This window comes from Haliotis rubra, unplaced genomic scaffold (genome assembly GCF_003918875.1).
Source record: "Haliotis rubra isolate DU_JTF1 unplaced genomic scaffold, ASM391887v1 Scf485, whole genome shotgun sequence".
In the NCBI taxonomy this organism is placed as follows: Eukaryota; Metazoa; Mollusca; class Gastropoda; order Lepetellida; family Haliotidae; genus Haliotis; species Haliotis rubra.
The window spans coordinates 310,932-332,880 of NW_025767174.1; the positions used below are offsets into that span (position 1 = coordinate 310,932).

Here is a 21,949-nt window from a genome sequence, read left to right on the forward strand (position 1 = left end):
TGGTGGTCACACTAGAGTTATTCATTGTTGTGTCAAAATATTGTACACAAAAAAATGTTTTTGATCCGCTTATTATGTCCTTTTCTGTAATGATTTTGAATTCGTACTGACGTTTTTTTGCTGCTGAGTATATAGAATAGATATACGTAATATATCTTCACATGATTTACATTCAAGGATTTTCAAATCATTGTTTCAACGTGGTATATGGACCTTGGTTTTTCAATCACTCAAACTGAATGAACCTGACCAAACGAAATGTCCATGGTCGTCTTTGCTTCAAGTTTGACTAAAGACCAGTGAAGGTATGTACTGGACTAAGCCAGCTGATCACAAACCCTGACGGATTAAGTACTCTAAAGCTGAAAAATGTCCCACTCTAAAATCTGTAGTTTTGCGCAATGGTGTATACTGTTCGAAAGAAGTTAAGGAACTAAGATTTTTTTTAACATTACTGTAGTTAATGTCTCTTGCCATTTCAGTAACCATGCGAGGCCGACATCGACCGTCCCTCGTGGTGGGTCTCCTGACATTCCTCGGGACGCTGACAGTGTCGTCTGCTCGAGCCGTCTGCGATCATAAGATCCAATTTATGACGTTCAACGCTGACCTGAGTACTCAAGTCCCGCATTATGAGAGGAGGAGAAAGCTCATCCCATTGGCTCTCGTGGAGACAAAGGCTGACGTCATCTGCCTCCAGGGCATATGGTGAGTTAGTGAGTGAATTTACTTTCATCTGGAACTATCACATGTACATTACACTACTGTTTGAACGAACTCAAAGGGACCGCTAATTTTAGATCGTCATAACCGCACATCATTCACATTTCGACTAGAATATACTGCAAACGACAGGGATACAAAACCCAACGGTTACATATATTCATCATTTCGTTATAGGTTAGACTACAGCTTCGTGTTCTGAAAATATATAATTCTGATAGTAACAAATAATCCCATTTAAATTGGAATGGATCCCCAGTGAGATGGTAGATTCAGAGCCTGGGGAAAGCTGCAGTGATAGAGCCTGATGGAAATCAATTCGGGCTTTAGCATTGTAGGAAGGACTGGGCTGGAAACATGATACGGTTCTGGGACGGTAAGACTGTGAGTTATAGGTGTATAGTTCTGGGAGCAGGCAAACCAGAGGCTTAGAACATCATGAGAATCCTTTGACAGGATGACGACAGGCTAGGATCCTGACTAAGATGGAGAAATAATATACTGCTCACAGACAGTTGATGACTTCCCGATGGCATAATGGATTGACTATAATACTAACTGACTGACTGAGTTTGGTTTTACGCCGCTTTTAGCAATGTTCCAGCAACATCACGGCGGGGGACACCAGAAATGGGCTTCACACATTGTACCCATGTGGGGAATCAAACCCGGGTCTTCGGCGATGGCATAATGGATCGACTATAATAATGCGAGAGAACCTAGTGGTCCTTTACTGCTTTTGAGTACCTCAAAAAGTCTTTATTCTCAAGTTGGTGAATTACGGAGGTTACTGATCTCCTTCCTCGCGCATATCGACTGAAATTCACCAACTGGATGTTGAAGATTATTTGTATTGTTATTATAGATGTACGATTCTTACTTTTACGCCTTCGTCGTATCTCAGTTGCGTAGATCGGTGATCATGATGTTGATCACTGGATTGTCTGGTTCAGACTGGATTATTTATAGACCTCCGCCATATAGCTGTAATATTGCTGTTTGCGTGTGTATTGTTATTATAGATGTTCGATTCTTACTTTTACGCCGTTGTCGTATCTCACTCAGCTGCGTAGATCGATGCGCATGATGTTGATCACTGGATTGTCTGGTTCAGACCCAATTTTTTTCAGAACGCTGCCATATAGCTGGAATATTGCTGTGTGCGTGTGTATTGTTATTATAGATGTACGATTCTTACTTTTACGCCTTCGTCGTATCTCAGTTGCGTAGATCGGTGATCATGATGTTGATCACTGGATTGTCTGCTTCAGAGTGGATTATTTATAGAACGCTGTCATACAGCTGGAATATTGCTGTGTGCACTGTTAAACAACAAACAAACAAAACTTGCAAACACAAATTTGCAGTATGTATACACAACCCACTTGTTTACTTGAGTAGTACTTATATTATCCCTTAAAAACCAGAGTGTTCAATTTTCCCCCATTTATATATTCATAAAAGTCTAATTGAGTGAGTGAATGGGTTTAACACATCTTTGAGCATAATTGTCTAAGTTATGGCCATTCCGTGTCCATGTGAAGAATTGCAAATCACTCATTGTGGCTCCGTCAACATTATCATACCGTCAGCATACATTCAGCGTCATGAAGTCGCTATATGGGTCCAACCGCCCCGATGCGACATTAAATTTTAACTCACTCACTCAGCGGGTCGGTGGAGGTAGCCTAGTGGTTAAAGCGTTTGCTTCACGCCGAATACCCGGATTCGATTTCCTCATGGGTACAATGTGTGAAGCCCATTTCTGGTGTTCCCTGCAATGATAGTGCTGGAATATTGCAAAAAGCAGCGTAAAACTAAACTCACTCACTCAATCAGCATCACCATATATGGCCCACTGCTTTCAGGAAAGGATCGGACGTTGACCGGATCTCGACAGCTGTGAAAGACGTCTTCCCCCACTCCTTTAGCAACGTGCACTACACCGTGGGGAGAGTCAGTCGGAAGTGAAGAAGATGGTGATCTGGGGCATGCTGGAGAAGTACTTTCCCATGCTGAGGACGGAACCCTGCAAAGTCCTGGAGGCCGTCCCAATGGGCTACTGTCTGCTGTTCAGCTGTCAACGTCAGTCGGGGACCCAGCTAATGCAGTGCATGGCGGCCCACTGCGCCCGCTACATCAACGACATCAGCCCTGTATGCATAGCATGCATAGTCCGGCGTCCGAACACCCCAAAGTACGAGTCCGAGTGTGGCGAAGCTGTAGCGTTGCCAGGGATGAGTGCGAGGATGAATAACCACGGGTTGCTGTTGCTGAGCAAGTTGAACATCACGGGGACGACCATGGTGCGGCAGCAGACGGGGAATCACGGATATCTGAAAATGGAGGTGGGAACACTGATGTTTCTGGAATCATTTGGTTGAAACTAATCCAATATTGGTGCCTGTGGACAAGAAGACGGGTTGAAGAGGAACATTTTTGGGGATAGGTCTACAACTTCGTTATTGCAATATGATGACGTTTCGGTGTAGATGCTGGCACCGTTATCAAGCGCCGCATCTATTGCAATAAAGAAGTTGTGTATCCCTAAAAATTGTTCCTCTTCACCAGAGACAATCTATTATATATATGTATTGACATCTGTCTTCACCAGCTTTTGAATTTCACGCAAAGAAGTAAGACATGTGTTTGTTTACGCTGCACGCAGCAGATGTCTTGCTATAATTGTCCAGCTTTTATGAAAGTGCTCAAATGCTTTCTCAGTTAAGTACAGATTCTCATACTCATATTGGTTTGGACCCGTACTCTCAGACTAAGGCACCGAGTCAGCGATGTAGCCCGAGGTCGCAGATCTGCTGCAGATGTATGTGAATATGTTGCATCTGTTTATACTTCTAATTTTGATTGTTTTTCTTTCGTATGATTTGTCAGATTCAGGATGTCGGTAGTGTTGTTTGTGCGCATCTACACGCCAGTGATGAACTTCCGGGCGTAGAAGGTAGGCTGTTGAATTACAAATGGCGGCTGCATTAATGTGACCTTGACCTTTGAAGCTATGTATTTTTATTGGACTTGGAAGACTCGTTAATCCAGCAAAACCATAACTCCATAATTCCAGCCTTGTTCCGTAAGTGGAAACTGGACTTATATGCACTCAGTTAATTCCCTTGTCTCGAGACATATCATTATATTCTTGTGTGTGTGTTGTTTAACGCTACACTCAGCAATTTCCAGCTGTATGACGGCGGTCTATAAAACCGAGTCTGGACCACACAATCCAGTGATTTAAATCATGAGCACTAATATGAGGTATGAGTCAGTGAGTGAGTTTAGTTTTACGCCGCACTCAGCAATATTCCAGCTATATGGCGGCGGTCTGTAAATAATCGAATCTGGACCAGACAATACAGTGATCAACAGCATGAGCATCGATCTACACAGTTGGGATACGATGGCATGTGTCAACTGGGTAAACTACACTGTTGTAACTAATCAAGTGACATCACACGTAAATTACCACTACCACAGGTGTACTACCACTACCACAGCTACTGACACCACTACCACAACTACAACCACTACCACCACTGCAACCACTACCATAGGTAATCTGATGCTATTTAGGGGGCGTTGGGTAGCCCAATGGTTAAATATTGCATTAAAACTAAACTCACTCACTCACTCACTCACTTCAACCACTACCATAGCTCGTCATGCCGAACACCCGGGTTCGATTCAACACATGGGTACAATGTGTAAAGCCCATTTCTGGTGTCCCCCGCCGTGATATTGCTGGAATATTGCTAAAAGCGGCGTAAAACCAAACTCATTCATACGTAATTAAATAATAACTTCATCCTTTAGACCAGAGTATGAAGAGGATTTCAAACTTTTTCACTGTTGGTTTCAGATTGCGGAGAGAAGGTCGCCAACCCGAACCGCGCCTATGACAACCTGATGGGAGTGTATCATCTCGCGTCGTCAGGAGACACGAAAAACCACGTGATTATGGGAGACTTGAATACCAGCCCACAGTTACCGTGGAACATTGACTCGCTGTTTGGGGCGAGTTACGCGGCCCTCATCTATGGTGGCTTTTCTATTCCTTACGTAGAACACATTGGTCACTGTACTTACTGCGCAGACAACCAACTCGTCCGCAGCATGGGCTACAACAAGAGTCATATCCTTGACCACGTACTGACCAAGGGATTTGTGCCTTACAGCGCCATGGTGAGTTAATAGATTTTACGTGAGTGAGTGAGTTTAGGTTTACGCCGCTTTTAGCAATATTCCAGTAATATCACGGCGGGGGATACCAGATTGCACGTTACACATTGTACCCGTGTGGGGAATCGAACCCGGGTATTCGGGTATGGGCGCCACACATTGTACCCATGTGGGAAATCGAATTCGGGTGTGGGCGTCACACATTGTACCCATGTGGGGAGTCGAACACGGGTCTTCGGGTATAAGCGACACACATTGTACCCATGTGGAAAATCGAACCCGGGTATTCGGGTATAAGCGACACACATTGTACCCATGTGGAAAATCGAACCCGGTCTTCGGGTATAGGCGTTACACATTGTACCCATGTGGGGAATCGAACCCGGGTTTTCGAACGCTTTAACCACTAAACTCCCCACAGCCCCTTATAGACTTTAGGATTACCCAGGCATATACTGATACGAAGAAGTAAAGGATCACAAGCACATATTGCCTCCATGAATGAAAGATTTGGTTTTAACGCCACTTTGAAAGGTACTTCAGTTATATCATGGCATGTCACCCTAATGGGTAAAACGGCCGAAATAATGCAGGTCTTTGACTTTTTCCGCTTTGGTGAAACCCACAAGCACTGGTATGTTGCTGACGAACCTCGAAACATGATCTGGACCAACCACCGATCATAGGCTTCTGATGTGCACAAGGGAGACAACTCTGGACCGCGACAAATTGCCTCAATACGTTTGTGTATTAAATGAATGGTGTTTAAACGCCGCAGAGAACAAAACAGAAAAGACGAGTTTGGATACTCAGAATCATACCAACTGATACTCTAGATTATGACCGTTCCCTTACTTTTTTCGATCAGCATACACTTTCCTATAGCCGAACACAGAACACTAGACCCCAAACTTGACAATGAAATTTGATATACCTGTTAAGGGTTCTGTAAGGGTATTGTTCTGATTTCAGCGGACGCTTGACAGTTATAAAGGAGAGCCCCTGTCAGCACACTATGCAGTGCAGGTCGGAATATGCGTGGACAAGAAATAGCAGAGGTCAATCAACTACCAGTTGCATCTCCATCTTGTTCGTGGTTTTAGGGTGGGGGTAGAAGGTACGAATCTGTCGACTCCCCAAAGTTGAAATAAAGAACCAAGTGCTTATATTTTTATTTTTTATTCCGACGACCAGAAATTAAAAGAAATGTGAAAAAGACCTAATTTACTGTCGCTACCAATGCATGATCATTGACAATACTTTAATTTAAATCCCTGTAAGATAAAAGTATTTAAAACACAACGAATTAAAACTGAAGTATTATTGGAGTTATAATTTGATTAGTATTTTGACCTTTGACCTGAATTTGGGAGCCAAAAACTATGATAAAAAACAAAAACGAAGTCTGAATGTTTACCGTAGTGGTTTTTTTTCTGTTTATGATAAACTAACGAATCTTTTGCATAAGTGCCAAATGTTTCTGGTATTCGGCCCCTGTCTCCTGAGACTGCAATATATGGCACCGACCTCTTCTTATTCCTCATTGCACCCGAAGACCCGACTTTCCAAAACTTGATCCTGCTTCTCAACCCTGTTCTAAGGCCACATAAAATATACGTCTTGTTTCTCATCTCGTGTGTCCTGTTTGCGGTCCTTACACTTTACAATATTTAAATGTCGTATGCACGCACGCACACGCACGCGCGCACACACATTAACCACGCGCATACATGTTCGTTTATTAAAACTTCTTTTCTGTTCTGTATGTTTGTCCTTATACCTATTGATTACAATACCATTTAGAAAGTGGTCAAAGTGGTATATTTGGGATTACACTTTCTCAGTAAAGTACTAAAATTCTAGTACTTTTTCGGGGTGATTCCCATCTGGCGCGTGGTGGCGTATGGTCCTGTGCTCAAAGCTCAGGTCACAAATCGGTGAAGTGAAGCAGCGTCGAGCTCGGAGAGTCCTTGGATGGGTGACCGTAGACTAAGGCTTAGTCTCTGAATATATATAATTTTGATAGTAACAAACAAGCCCATTTATATTGAAAAGGAGCCCTAGGGAGACCAGAGAACCTGGGGAAATCTAGACTTGCTTCGTTTAGGGCTTTAGCACTGCAGAGAGGCTTGGCAGTAGGGAAAATAATGTGGTTCAGGGACTGTGAGACAGACTAGGGTGACCGTGATTGGCAGCTTGACTCCTGAGAGTTTCTAGGACTTGAGTCCTGCCCCACAACGAAGCTCATGTGACACATGTGGTCTCACCTTAGGCAAGTGAGTTTGTTCAAAATTGTCTCTGTTCACCCAGCAGGAAAATGGGTACCCGGTGGAAAAAGTCATATGACTATAACCTTCTAGCGCAGCTTGGGTTATCCGGGGTAATAATGTGCTGTGCCTTGATTGTTAGCGCTATGAGCATACCTAGTGTGGAGTTTGGCGCTATATAAATGGACACATTATTATTATTATCTGAGGGTGTGGATTCGAATCCCGGATGGGACTCAACCCGAAAAAGTACTAGAATTTGTACTTTACTGAGAAAGTGTAATCCCAAATATAACATATGTTGCTTATACCTATTGTTTAAACTTTCCAGGACGTGATTTACCAAAATTTTATGACTCGATTGACTCTTGCTAAAAGGTGGTTTGATAAATGTTACAACATCGAAGGCTTCAGTAAAGACACTTATTTCCAAATATGACGCATCAGGGATAAGGAATTATGACCCATGCAATAGTCTGTTTTGACATACCAAATTTCCGTGATTTTCAAGCGAGCAACTGCCTTGCCTTTGCATGTGTTTGTGACGGGTTCCACCAGTGGGGCAGGATAGCTCTCCTTTCCACGGACACCTGGCGTCATTACTGTGAGTATGATGTAGTCGAAATCGTACAATCGACTGCGCTTTATCGGAAATTCCTTCTGACTACGGAAAGTGTTAGACTAACAACTAGTCTCTGAAATGAACATATTTTACTGAAAAAAGTTCATAGTAAAAAAAATATATATATAATGAAAAGGAGCCCTGAGACTTTCTTCATTTTCAGCTGAGCTGAAGCTGATGAAATCTAGACTTGCCACATTTTCTAGACTTGCGTGGGCTTTCTTGGATATATTTGCTTCAGGGTCTGTACGACAGACTAGGAAAGTGTCTGTCGCTAATATTTACAGATAAGTAAGTAACTATCTTTTATATGACAGTTGTATGTATCACATTCAGACCTAAAACACTGGAGTGTAGAATTAAAGCACAGAGGTGTGGCACAATAGTGAACTAAAGTGATGAGAAACAGCAGTATATTTTACTGTAGCCGAAAAACACATGTTTGAATGTCAGGGCCCACTCGCACAAAGCTACCCTTACACTAAGACCGTAGTCTGTGTTAGAGGATGGGAGTTAACATCATCGTAGCGCTAAGATCGTTTCGTGCAAGCGGGCCTTGCTTAATGGCAGGATTATCAGAAAATCCTGCATCACGAAAATAGGAACGTTTCCCTTTTTCCGTTGCAATTTCAACCGTTAGACTATTGTTATTTAGTAACTTCAGTCATTGACCGTTCACCGATATGTAAACTAAAGAACAAAAGAAACTACACATCTCAGTTGATTTTCACGTTTGATTTTCAGTTATCTGAATTTACGTCATATCCAGTCGATGACCCGTGCTGACTTTAAGTCAACTCTCAAAGAGTACTTCCTCATGGTCATGTTTTAAAACATATTATCTGATTTAAACGTTTGAAAATATTTTCGCATAATACATAACTGCTGGTGTGTATCTGCAACATCTTAAATTTGCATTCTTCGGCTCCACTTTGCCATATTTAAAACATGAAAGGGGTCAACTGGCTTCATGTTTTCCTCTTTAAGTGTACCATGTATCTTGACACAAAATTACCCAGCCACAGATTACTTTCTACAACTGTTGCAGGAATGAGTGATGATTAAAAAGACATAAATAACAAATTTTACAACTCTTTCGGTATTCACTTACATGACAAAAACCTTGGTTTACTTTCTTATAGTGGTGGTCCGATTAATTGAAATAATCGAAGATTGGTCGCAGTGACTAAACGACCAAGCAATCGATCATGTTTTCTCATAATCGAACACAAACAATTCTGGAACACTTTTTGCATTAACAATATATTTCACAAGGTTGGTTTTGTAAGTTACATTTCATAACCACTACAAGCTTGTTCCAAGTCATGATTAAATTTATCTTAAAGACTCATGGAATTTTATGTCCCTAACATACTAGTTAAGTAGTAATCCTTTCAAGATGTGAAATTTGCCACACAAAAAACCCAAAGAACTACATGTTTTTTCATTATGTTTTTTTTTTCATTAACAAAAAACAGGAAAATATATATATTTCATAAATGACGCTAACCAATTATATTCGATGATTGATCGGTTGTAATGAAGCAATCATCAATTATGAGGTTTTAACCAATTCCCAACACTACTTTCTTATAAAATGTCTTAAAATGGTAAACGTTTAGGAGCAACATCACCCTCAGCTTTCCTTCCACCTCAAATTGATTTACCGACATCCTTGGTCGGTGTCGTAACTAGTAACTTGTTACTTTCTTCGTTTCTTCAGTTTTCGTTCGGAATCAGCTTGAGCGTTTGTCTTTCTTTCCGGCAACTTACCTACAATGTCAATAAATATCAATACGCCCATCCAGCTCTACAGGATACTGATCGATATCCTGTAGACAGAGTTATTCGCATAAAAGGCAGTCGGGCATAAATGCCACTTTCTGTTATAACGAGGTGATTGTGGAGATCCGTTATAACCGTATCTTAAAAGGTTTGAGGTGGTTATGGTAGGAACAGTATGTTGTTATGGTCCCGTTTCCAAACATGTATCATGTGTTTGAATAAACTGATCAACACAACGTGATTCGTGTTCGTTTCAGGGAGTATTGTTTTACTCGCTTCTTTTGTTATTGCAACAATGGGATCACTTAAAGTGAGATTACATGTTTTATTCCTCGTCATCTTGTGTTAATGCATTGCTACGACTAGGTTATTTAAGAGTGAGTGAATGACGTTGTATTCCGCCTCTTGCAGTTTTCAGCAATAGTACGACTGAAGCCTCTGAAAGTGTCACCATTATTGCAGAGGATCTGCAATACACATCCCCTAGGGTTGGGACTTGAGCTGCCGGTGCCTCTGCCATTGGCATGAAGGAGGGTCTTGATGGTCTTGCTGCTGGTGAAGGTGACGTCTATGTTGGCTCCGTAACGTCACGTCGTTTTCCTCAAAACGTTGGCTCCCATAGTCTCGCCTATGACAAATCAGTGTTTATTTTTGGCAGCGACCAATGCTCTATGGTGAGTTGAGGTGAAATTGGGTTTAACGTCGTTCTTGAGAATATTTCGCTCATATGACGACGTGCCCACTGAGATACCATGCCGCAGTGAAGCATGAATACCCCATATTGTACTGACTCCGAGCCGACCAGTCCTTGTTGTACCCATTAATGCCGAGCGCCAGACAGGGACCAACAAGTACCATATTTTAACGTCTTTTGGTTTGCCGCGGTCGGGGATCGAACCCGCTCTAACCACTACACCACGGAGGCGGTCCAATGCTCTATGGTCACTACGTTCCATTTTAAACTCAACTTTTAAGGAACTGTATTTGGATGGATAGGACCTGTGCCTGAGAAGGATTAAGACATAATAAAAACAATGGAGAATTCATAGCTTCCGAGAACGATGTAATACGGTCTACACAGTTGCGTCCCTTTGGCATGCCCAAAACGTTCCGACCGAAGCCGGAACGCCCAGTCTGTGTTTCTAGGTTTCTCAGCATGTTGGTTGCCCCACAGTGGTAAACGTCTTAGACCTGCACATATCGGGCTTGTCTTCTACATGATACCGGCGTGACGTCAATACTTTCCAAAGCGACGTTAAATCTCACTCTCACTCAAACACTCACTCACTCACAGATTGAACATTCCATGCATCTCATATATAGACAAAAATAGCAAATATATTCTCCGAAACAAAAACATTTAAACGTGTTGGTTATGTTACGGTTTTAAGTTCAAAGACACCTTCGATCCAATGAACTCTGTATTTTTGTGTTACTGTGAACAGCACGCGTAACATATCGACTACACCCACAACCTCGTAATGTGTAAACATATTGTGGTTTGACGTGCTGCATCTACGAACAGCTTATTGGGAAACAAATAGTCAACGTCAACCAAATTATTGGAAACGTGACTTTATCCCTTTATTTCGATTTAAAACCTTTTCGAGACTATGTTAAGATAGAGTTGTACAGACACCCACGCTGGGCAGGTTGTTGGTGTTCGAAACTTGGGGAGGGGGAGGCGGAGGATGGGTAGCCTAGTGGTTAAAGCGTTCGCTCGTCACGCCGAAGACCCGGTTCGATTCCCCACAAGGGTACAATGTGTGAAGCCCATTTCTGGTGTCCCCCGTCGTGATATTGCTGGAATATTGCTAAAAGCGGCGTAAACCTAAACTCACTCACTCACTCGAAACATCTGACAATCGTGAATGAAAGTGTGGGTGTATTGGTGGATCGATTCCTTCCTACAATGTACAACACGACAAGTGTTGTGTATACGGCAAACAAAAAGTACTATCTGGAACGTGCTTTTCTTAAATAATCTCATTCTGATCTGGACTAGAAGTGGGCATAAGGCGAAATTTAAGACATTGAGTGAGCTTGATTTTACATCGTTTTTAACAATATTCCAACAGTTTCACGGCGTGGGACACCAGAAATCAACGTCACACATAATATGGTTTGTTGGTTGTTTAACCCCTGGATGCCCCGGGTTTTTTTCAGGCGCACATTTTCACACGGTTTGAAAAGTGAACGTTGTGCGAAATTTGCGCTCGCGTGGTCCTGGATCTGCGTACGGCTATAAAATTACACAGAAATGTAGAATATTAAATTTCCTATCCGTTGGTATAAATACACAAAATGTATAAGTGCAACTACCTCGGCGGTTTGAGAGATAGACCCTGTTAAATGTTGTCCAAATTTTTGTTATGGGTTACAAAAACAGTAAATTTATCCGCTTTTTATCGTGCACCGATAAAAGCACTGTGCTACGATTTTTAACTTTGGCATCTTTACGGAAAGTGTGAGCGAAGAAAATACAGCCTGATATCTGAACCACATAAGTGTATATGAATTGGGTTTGTGTGCTTATGCATAACGTTATAGGCTCAACATTAAAAATGACTCGCAATAAATGTCAAAAATGGATTTTCTTCTATGACGTCAAACGACGACAGAGAGGTCATACGTGTATAATAACGCCACACACAGCAATATTCCAGTTAAATTCCAGCGGCGGTCTGTAAATAATCGAGTCTGGACCAGACAATCCAGTGATCATGAGTCACTCATGAGGGGAATTGAACCCGAAACGTCGGTGTAAGGAGGAAATGCTTTAACCACTTGGCTACCCGACAGCCTTCAAAGAATATATGTTAGATACAGCAACACTTCTGGGGTTCCAACAGCTGGACCGATCCAAAAGTAACATGTTCACCTGAGAAAGGGGCGGCGGGGTAGCTTAGTGGTTAAAGCGTCGCTCCTCACGCCGAAGACCCGGGTTCGATTCCCCACATGGGTACAATGTGTGATGCCTATTTCTGGTGTCCCCTGTCGTGATAATGCTGGAATATTGCTAAAGGCGGCGTGAAACTAAACTCACTCACTCACCTGAGAAAACGGTTCTGACATCACATACATAACAGGACCCCCCTGACAGTCATCGATTGGAATTTGGTAGGTGTACGTTGCCTTCACAATGTTTTCCGTCCTTACGTTCCCCGCGGGGCGGTGAGTTAGCCCAGTGGTTAAAGCGTTCGCTCGTCGCGCCGAAGAGTTCGAGTTTGATACAATGTGTGAAGTCCATTTCTGGTGTCCCCCGTCGTGATATTGCTGAAATGTTGGAATTGCTCAAATCAAACAACCAAGATTGTGACAAGCGACTACAGAGATCTAGTTGTCTGGCTTATTGATTGTTAAAGCTTGCCATCGTATCCCAAATGTGTTCATCTATGCTCTTGATATTAACCATTGGTTTTCCGATCCAAATTCAGTTATTTTCAGACCGCCGACATATAATGGAACATTACGGAGTGTGGCGCTAAAACATCAAAACCGGACCTATCGAGTAGAAATTACCTAACTTTGATAAGATATTTGTGGTGCGCTTCACTCAATATGAACAATTTCTGGTGCAGAGTTGATCTTTCGATCACCACGCGATAGCATACAGCTTTTAGAAGAGGGCGGAAACAGCTTTGTGTGTGTGTGTGTGTGTGTGTGTGTGTGTGTGTGTACTATTGAGAACAGTGTGTGTGTGTGGTGTGTGTGTGTCATTTTTATCCGAGTTTCAATGGTCATTTAATAAACTTTCAGGACAAAGGGGGTGGGGTGGGGTGCGCAACCCTGCACCCCCCTTCTGGATCCGCCTATGAGCATACACGACAACCAATGAGAGCCACTTTATTTAAGAAATACAGTTCGCTCTACCACCATGTATAGTGTAATACAGCACACTTTCGCCCTGAACTAGTATAACGTTAAAGCACTCGGACGCAAGTTGAAAAAACCCCAGATAATTTACTGAAGGCCACAAGGGCCTGCAAATATTTGACTGACTGAGTTTGGTTTTACGCCGCTTTTAGCAATATTCCAGCAACATCACGGCGGGGGACACCAGAAATGGGCTTCACACATTGTGCCCATGTGGGATTCGAACCCGGGTCTTCGGCGTGACGAGCCAACGCTTTAACCATTAGGTTCACCCCACCGCCCCGCAAATATTTGAAACTGCCAGCCCGATACAATATCAACCGGCGCTGGGCCTCCGGGCGGGCGATTATTTCGAACGCTTACATCAACATCTACATCAAACTGTTATACCGACAAACTTGATCGGTGTCTTTAAACAACTATCAGGCCACTTGTAACTTGTAGGTGATAAACTCCGGGCATTAATAATCATACTCCTGTACTCATGAAGTATGAGGACTATTTTTATGGATATACAACTTCTTTATTCTATATAGGCGACGTTTCGACATAGATTCTAATGTCGTTGTCAAGCAAGAATCTCTGTCGAAACGTCGCCTATATAGAATAAAGAAGTTGTATATCCATAAAAAAAGTCCTCATTCTTCATCTACCCAACTTCTAGAATGCCAATCAAAGAAGTCTTGTACTCATGTCGAACTTGAAACTAAAAGATACGCTATGGTTACATGCACACAAGTTTTCCGGATTTTAAAGAAGCCAGCCCGATACTGTGCAGCACATTTCTACAATTCACTTTTGTACGACATTGCTATTTAAGATCTTTAAGTTGTCGTTTATAATAATTGCCCATGCTCACAAATTGTATGTGCTCTACACATCTTACACAAATGAAATAGGTGGGGTGGGGTAGCCCAGTGGTTAAAGCGTTCGCTCGTCACACCGAACACCCGGGTTCGATTCCCTACATTGGTAAAATGTGCGAAGCTCATTTCTGGTGTTCCCCGCCGTGATATTGCTGGAATATTGCTAAAAGCGACGCAAAATTAACTCACTCACACTCACTCCACAGAGGACATTACAGCTTCAGTTTACTCTAACTGCTTTTATGACAAATTGCTTGTTTTTCATATTTTTTTTTAATTTGGTGCTATGACTTTTCTGTATGAAAATAATGTTGTAATGAAGACATATGTAGTTAAAAACTCATTTGGACTTTGTAATTACAATGTGTATGTGTACAGACTTGGTCTCGTCGCTATACGACTCAATTATTGCCTATACGACGTAAACGTTTAACTCACTCACTTCAGAAACACGTTCAGAAGATTAACCAGGAAAAACCAAAATATTTATTCAACATGAAAGACAGAAGCACCAATAAAAGAATAAAATGTTGGCGTCATTAAGAAGCTACCGTAAAATATAGAGAGAATTTACATAATAATATATTCCCATTTCGGATTTACAGTTCAATACTTTAACAAAATCATCAGTGATGCTTTTAATAAAACCAACCTTCAAGACAACCTCGTGTTTACATAGCATTCCCCATACGTAGAAAATGAAATATTGTATGTAAGCCCAGTGACCATCCATTAGATCAGAGACTAGATCTACTTCGAAATATCTCAAATTCTACCAGACATTGTTGTACATTATGAGTCATTATTTCTACAACCATTTATGCGAAATAATTACTGGGCTGGAATCGCTGTTTCAATGACTCATTCCTTACGCATCGTTCCTTTGGGAATCCTATTCCACAAATACATGAAGTAGGCTTTTACATTTTTGAAACCACGTTTGGCGCATGTGTAGTGTTGACGAGTGATTGTCATATCCGGTTTGACGAATCGACAGTCTCGCAGTGAAATAAACAAAGTTTCTGCACATATTTTGGAGTCACTGCAGGTAACGAGCCTCATCGATATCTGTAAACAACTCACACTTGATAACATCATTGAATGATAATGACAGCAATGGTGTTTAAATTAGTATTTGATTGTATTTCATGGTGTTAGGGACAGTGCAGACGTCAAAAAAGCTCATGCAAATCAAAACATGTCGGAACGAAAACCCCTGCCATTTTGCGTGTTTGTGGTGGAAACGGCAAACGTTATACCAAATAGAAGACTCAGGATCACTGACACTTGGTGCTAGTTGATTCTTGGTGAATCCTTCATATCGTTGTTGTGCTTTTATTACGAAACAGACTTTCAAACTATCGTACTTGCAGGTAACGCGGAAACTGCAAATTGTTGCGCTGCCATCTGTAAACGTAGATATTATTATTGTTACATACCTACAATGTCATCTCCTTTTTGTCTATTAGCCTCCTTTTCAAATTCGACATTGCTTTGAATTTCACTTTATGAGTACTTGTGTTTAGGAATATCTTTATTGGTCACAAATTGTGATTGTAAATGAATTTCCACAAAATCCCTCGTGTTCATGATGTATACTTTGCTTTACTTTAATTTACTGGTTGGTGAAAAGCACACTATCATCACTGGAAATGAAAAAAGCGAAATTTTGTTTCCATTAGTTTAAAGTATATAGCTGTTCTTTGTGTTTTATTGTTACTAAGGAAGTTACTTGAGCATTTAGTTTTAGCAAACCATACGCAGATATTACAGAATAATAGAGAATATACACTGAGAATGTGTCTGTCATCTTGCCAACCATAATTTTATTAGGAAGGCTGCTTTGGTATAAACAGCAGACTGGCCAAGTAACAATGATGGATAAGTTACTCAGCTCTCAAATGTTCATACAACTTGTATTCTTTAATCTGGCATGTACACTGAATAGGGCTTCAACGAGTCCATTTTCTTGGACTCGAGTACTCGAGGGGTGAGACTCGACTCGGACCCGAGTACTCGAAATTCATACCTTTCAAAAAACGATAGCGTAACCGGCATGACATGTGTTCCGATCACACAAGTGAACACTTACTTCTTTCCGACTTCATATCGTCGTGTGACTAACATTTCCTATTGGTCAGAATCAGTATTTGGATGTTTACTTGCCAAATGTTTTTTTTCATCGTACTGGTTGTACTGCCTGCATAACGCAGTGATATACCGCACAGGCGGCATTTGGTTATTTTTCTCTTTTCACTATCCAGATCAAGACACGCCCATACATTTGATTTTTTATCGTTCTCCATGTCTGTTAAGATAGTTACCTAATCATTTTAAGAAGTGAAATCTCAAACGATGTATAATACTTACTCTCATCTGCAGACTTGTAACAACTAATACCATAGAGCCACACCGTATGAGGAGTAAACTACTTAATCTAGGCCTTAATAAAAACATTATCATATGGGTTAAAGAATTCAGGGTACATAGAACTCAGTATGTTAGTGTCAATGGCTATCAATCTTCTTTCCTCTCAACCCCTACTGGAGCTCCACAGGACTGTGTTCTTTCATCCGTACTCTTCGTTTTGTATACCAATGACTGTTACTTGTCATTAAATGACTTGTTTACTGTGAAATTAGCAGATGACGCCACTGTTACTGGCCTAATTTCTGATTCTGAACCATATTATCGTCAAGGCATTGACAAAACCGTAATAACAGTTTTTATCAAACCTTTATTCAAAGTGTGTTGACCTACAAGTTTCTATGTTGGTATGGGGCCTGTCTGATCGCAACAAAACAAACTTTTCAAAATTGTTAATACTGCCGGCAAAATTTCGAGTATATTCCCTTTATCTATGAGCGCCAGACTGTCAAAAAGGCAACTAAAATTAGATTTGATAGTTAAGATATTTTATCTCACCATTTTGAAGTACTTCTTTCTGGACGCTGCTGTCGATTACCTTCCCTCAAAACAAACAGAGCTCGACAGTCTTTCATACCATTAGTATTCCTGAATGCAACAAATATTTTGAATTATCACCATGTGATAACAACTAGAATTATTCAGCCTCTTTACCTATGTGGTTAATTGAATTATATCATGTCAGTTTTATTGTGTAAATAGCTTTCGTTTTGAGCATGTAATTATTGTGTATATTTTTGTTCAGACAGTTTGGATGTATAAGAATTTCCTCCGGGATAATAAAGTTATATCTTATCTTAATATTAGGCGTTAATGGCCGCTCATGCTCGGCACATGGCAGACAGTCTGTCAACGTAATCCAATAATTCGTCCTAGAAAATGGACTCGAGTCCAGCTAAACCCGACTCGTCCTCGAGTACTCGAGTACCCGTGGAAGCCCTTACACTGAACGTGCTGAAAGTGAAAACCTAATTCCACACAATTGCAGTATGTAAAGCGGTATCTGTGTACTTGGGTGATGGCATGTCTTTTTGATAAAGTTATCTTTTATAAGTTATTACAATCTTCTGCTGTCCATGTGATTAATCAAGGAAACCCCGAATGTTTCTAAAACATCTGAGGATATATTAGGATATGTATAATGAGCGCTTTTTATTACGATCCACACTGAATTTCGCTAGTTTACAATATGATTAACCTGTGTGCAACCACAGATTTGTTGATAGGCTGGGGGAACTTTGTTGTTTTTTAAGGGAGCCACAGATTACCTCACGGTTTGACTGAAACCGCTGTATCACAAAGGGGGTTATAGTGAGGGATGACTGTACCTTGATGCGATGTTGCTGACATGTTGATAAAAGCAGTCTAAAATTGTATCACACTTGTTGCACTTGTTATTGTTTTGTCAACAAGCATCAATGATAACTTTGATTTACAGTGATTCATACAGATACACTTTGCATTTCTGTATAGACCTTAACTGTGCTACATAATCATGATAGTAATTATTCAGTTCAGGCTTACAGATGTAACATAGTGTTTTCAAAAAATATTTTAATATGTTGAAGGCATGAATTCATGCCTGTGATTATCAATAGTTAATATTGAATGAACATGAGAAAGATTTTACAAACTATTAATGAGTCAGTGATCCTGCTTCCGACATTATAACATTTTATGATGTATTATCATGGCTATTATCATGATTATTACCATGGCTGTTGTTTCTTTTAGATTACCCAGAGCTGAACATGAATGTGGGTGTGGCTCACAGTGACGCTAATCCCACCCACTCATACCTAAACAGCAAGGGGATATGGATTACATACATCATCATCATCTTCACTGCTCACCTCCTCATCCTCAGTGTCCCTTTCTTCTCAGTCGCAGTGGCCTGGACACTCACAAATGTCCTTCATGATGTGGTAGGTTACAAATACTTGTAAACCTGCTTGACTTTAATTGTGATTTAAGCCTCAAATGTTAAAATTCATTATTGATATACACAGATGTGTACAGTAGTGTGTACATTGTATTTCCGGTTGAAGATATATTATGAATACACAATGCCATTTAGAAAGTGGTCAAATGTAACACATGCCGTGGTGGCTGAGTGGGTTAGGTGCCTGACTCTGAGGTTGTGGGTTCAAATCCTGGATGGGACTCAACCCAACCAAATTGCTAGAATCTGTACTTACTGAGAAAGTGTAATACCAAATATACCATGTGTTACCTGAGATATACTATATTCCAATTTGATTGGTTGCCTGATTGGTATCCTGAACACTGATTGTTCTATTTTCTTAAGATGTAAATGTTAAAATCTAACCATGCTTACATTAGATATTCTATTTTAAATTTCAATGAAGCATATTTGGAATTGGAACAAATTATCACTAAAATTAGTACAAAAGCTGTCAAAATTTCAAACTTGTTAGATATCATGAGTCTGAGTTAGAGTAAGGCAAAACATCCATTCATGTTTGTCTATAATTACGTTTGTAACGACCAGTAAGTTAGCAAATGAAATGAGTTAGTTTCTAACCCTGGAAGGGTCTGTCTTTCTTGCAGATAATGTTTGGTATCCTGCATGTGACGAAGGGCACACCGTGGGAAACACCTGACCAGGGAGATGCTCGGATGGAGACCCAGTGGGAGCAGATTGACTATGGAAAGCAGTTTACAGCAACTAAAAAATTTCTCACAATGGTTCCTATTGCATTGTAAGTACCTGTTCCATCAGATAAGAGTGGTGGGGTAGCCTAGTGGTGTGAGTGTTTGCTTGTCGTGCCAAAGACCCGGGTTCGATTCCCCACATGGGTACAATGTGTGAAGCCCATTTCTGGTGTCCCCTGTAAAGTAAGGATTAATTGTCCAAAGGAGTCTAAAATCATGGTGTTCAAAGTTCAGGCAAGAACAGTGCAGTTGCTGAGTGATAACGTGGCAGAATATGGATTTAGTTCTCTGTGTAATATCTAGGCACCCATTCCTCAATGTGATCTTACTGCTGTGATTTTTGAAAGGCCAGAGAGAGAGACAGCCACAAGTCTGAGACTGGTAACAAGTTAAACTAGTTGTTTTACGTCAATAGCTAGTACTTCACAAAACAACTTCTATAAGAGGCATTTGGAAAAGAGTTTGTTCATATATTCTTATCCTTACTGACTACTGAACAACTACCTAATCCACAAATGGCTGCAGACCAATTGTTTGTGAGTACGGTTTAACACTGCTTTTAGCAACATCACAGCAGGGAACACCAGAAATAGGCTTCATACATTGTACCCATGTGGGGAATCGAACCCGGGTCTTCAGCGTGACAAGCGAACGCTTTAACCCTTAGGCTACCCCACCAGGCCAGTTGTGTCTGTTTCGGATGTCAATAATGAGTATTGGAGTTAAATCATCTTAGCGCTAAGATCACTAAGCCCCAGGTATGCACACAATGAAACTATCTATATTATCATGATTACCATGTTTAATAAGATGTTGGAGATATCACATGATCTACACATAAACTGAAAGTATTTATGGTTCAGTAACAACATAGTCATTGTTTCTTTTTTATATTTATTTCAGATTTTTCTTGGCAAGTTTTTATACAAGGTACGACAGATATCATTTTATGATGAATGCAGCTTGCCTTGGACTCAGTATTATTCCCAAACTCCCAATGTTTCATGGGGTTCGCCTGTTCGGTATCAACAAATATTAGCTGAAGATATGACCATTTCCTACTTGACTGAGCCAACACTGATGCTATTCAAAGTTGTCATGGATACCACATGTACTCTATCTTCACATTTATGGTATTTTAGTTGCACTTGAGACCAGTATGGGCATTCACCCTGTGTGATATATTTTTTTAGCTCGTGGCTGTAAATGAAAGGAAGTGTCTGTTTCAGAATATTTATTACAACTTTGTGGGAGCCCTTTATACTTGTTTATGTTCTTGAGTCTGTTTAACATTCACTTGTGACTATTTGAGAAATTATTATCCAAAACCTTGCAGATATGGTGTTGTGTGTGAAGAAAACATGTGCTTTTGCTATGATCTGATGTGAGCTGCTCTCAAACATACAATGTTGCAGAAAACTCTTTCAAATATGCCGATGTGATGTTAAATTTTAACTCACTCACTCTTTCAAATAAGTCATTCACATTGAAGAAAATTAACCGAAAGTCTACCCGCCCAAATTGTGACATATGGGAACATTTCCAAAATGTTTAAAATTCGACTTGGACTTAGGGTACCTGTAACATTAGCAAAAATGGCTCATACTAGTGGGCTGGTGCTAATTTCTCTTCCTGATTGAACATTGGATTACAGATACAGCATGTACCCGGTAGTATGTCCCACCAACAAAGGGGTATATGGCTACAGATATTATTATCAATACAACTTGAAAATATCTACTAAACCTGAGTGACATTTCTGTATTGTTACTGTGACTCCTCTAATTTTACTATCGGTAATTGAGTTTTTGTGAAAATATGAAATGTGAAAGTCATGGACAAGAATCCTGAGGATGTATTCCACTATTTAGATTTTGTGAAAATTTAATCTCAAACCTAAACTTTTAATTTTTTTCTATTGTTATAATATTCTCTGGCATCATTCCTCTCTTTATATGTTGGTTGATATTTATGTTCAGCACAATGTCCTTTTCAGTTGATACGTCAATACTGGAATTGCCAAGTAATGGCAGCCCTTGTCCATCAATTTCATTTTACCATGAGAACCTTATGTATATGTGAGAAATATATATGCTTGAATGAAAAAGTGTTTGGAATGTTTGTTTTGTTGAAAATATAGTTACTTTAGCATCTTTATCAGCTTTTGATACAGGTCAGTCTTTGATCTGGAACGGACTGAACATCTTTTTTACTTACGTGTTTCAATCATGGTGAAGTTTTAATATGTTTCATATATCTGTAATTTGATTTCAATTTATCCTGTTTCTTCAGATTAATTGAAAAAAGGAATGATAATAATTAGTAAAGGTGAAGACTGAAATTGCCTGCAAAGTGATGTAAATGTATTTTGAAAGTCAAGCTGATTTTCAAAGCTTTTGAAATTGTCTTTCTTTTGAAATATATCTTTCATTACCATTATGAGTAAATGGTATACCACTCAGCATTGCCAAGGACTACATCTCTGACTAAGTTTGAGAGAATAATTCTCTGATTAC

The 21,949-nt window shown here is 40.4% G+C and overlaps 2 protein-coding genes across 2 annotated transcripts; both read left to right on the top strand.

Annotated features, from left to right (window-relative positions):
* The first annotated feature begins 462 nt into the window (after nucleotides 1-462).
* On the top strand, nucleotides 463-6,080 carry LOC124291197. Its single transcript, XM_046728131.1, has 5 exons — nucleotides 463-708; nucleotides 2,592-3,071; nucleotides 3,616-3,682; nucleotides 4,595-4,917; nucleotides 5,887-6,080. The coding sequence occupies exons 2-5, from the start codon at nucleotides 2,700-2,702 to the stop codon at nucleotides 5,965-5,967; spliced, it is 843 nt and encodes a 280-aa protein (XP_046584087.1). The 5' UTR covers nucleotides 463-708; nucleotides 2,592-2,699; the 3' UTR covers nucleotides 5,968-6,080.
* Nucleotides 6,081-15,292: 9,212 nt separating this feature from the next.
* On the top strand, nucleotides 15,293-21,535 carry LOC124291198 (ORM1-like protein 2). Its single transcript, XM_046728132.1, has 4 exons — nucleotides 15,293-15,378; nucleotides 18,492-18,682; nucleotides 19,329-19,480; nucleotides 20,337-21,535. The coding sequence occupies exons 2-4, from the start codon at nucleotides 18,509-18,511 to the stop codon at nucleotides 20,470-20,472; spliced, it is 462 nt and encodes a 153-aa protein (XP_046584088.1). The 5' UTR covers nucleotides 15,293-15,378; nucleotides 18,492-18,508; the 3' UTR covers nucleotides 20,473-21,535.
* The last annotated feature ends 414 nt before the right edge of the window (nucleotides 21,536-21,949 follow it).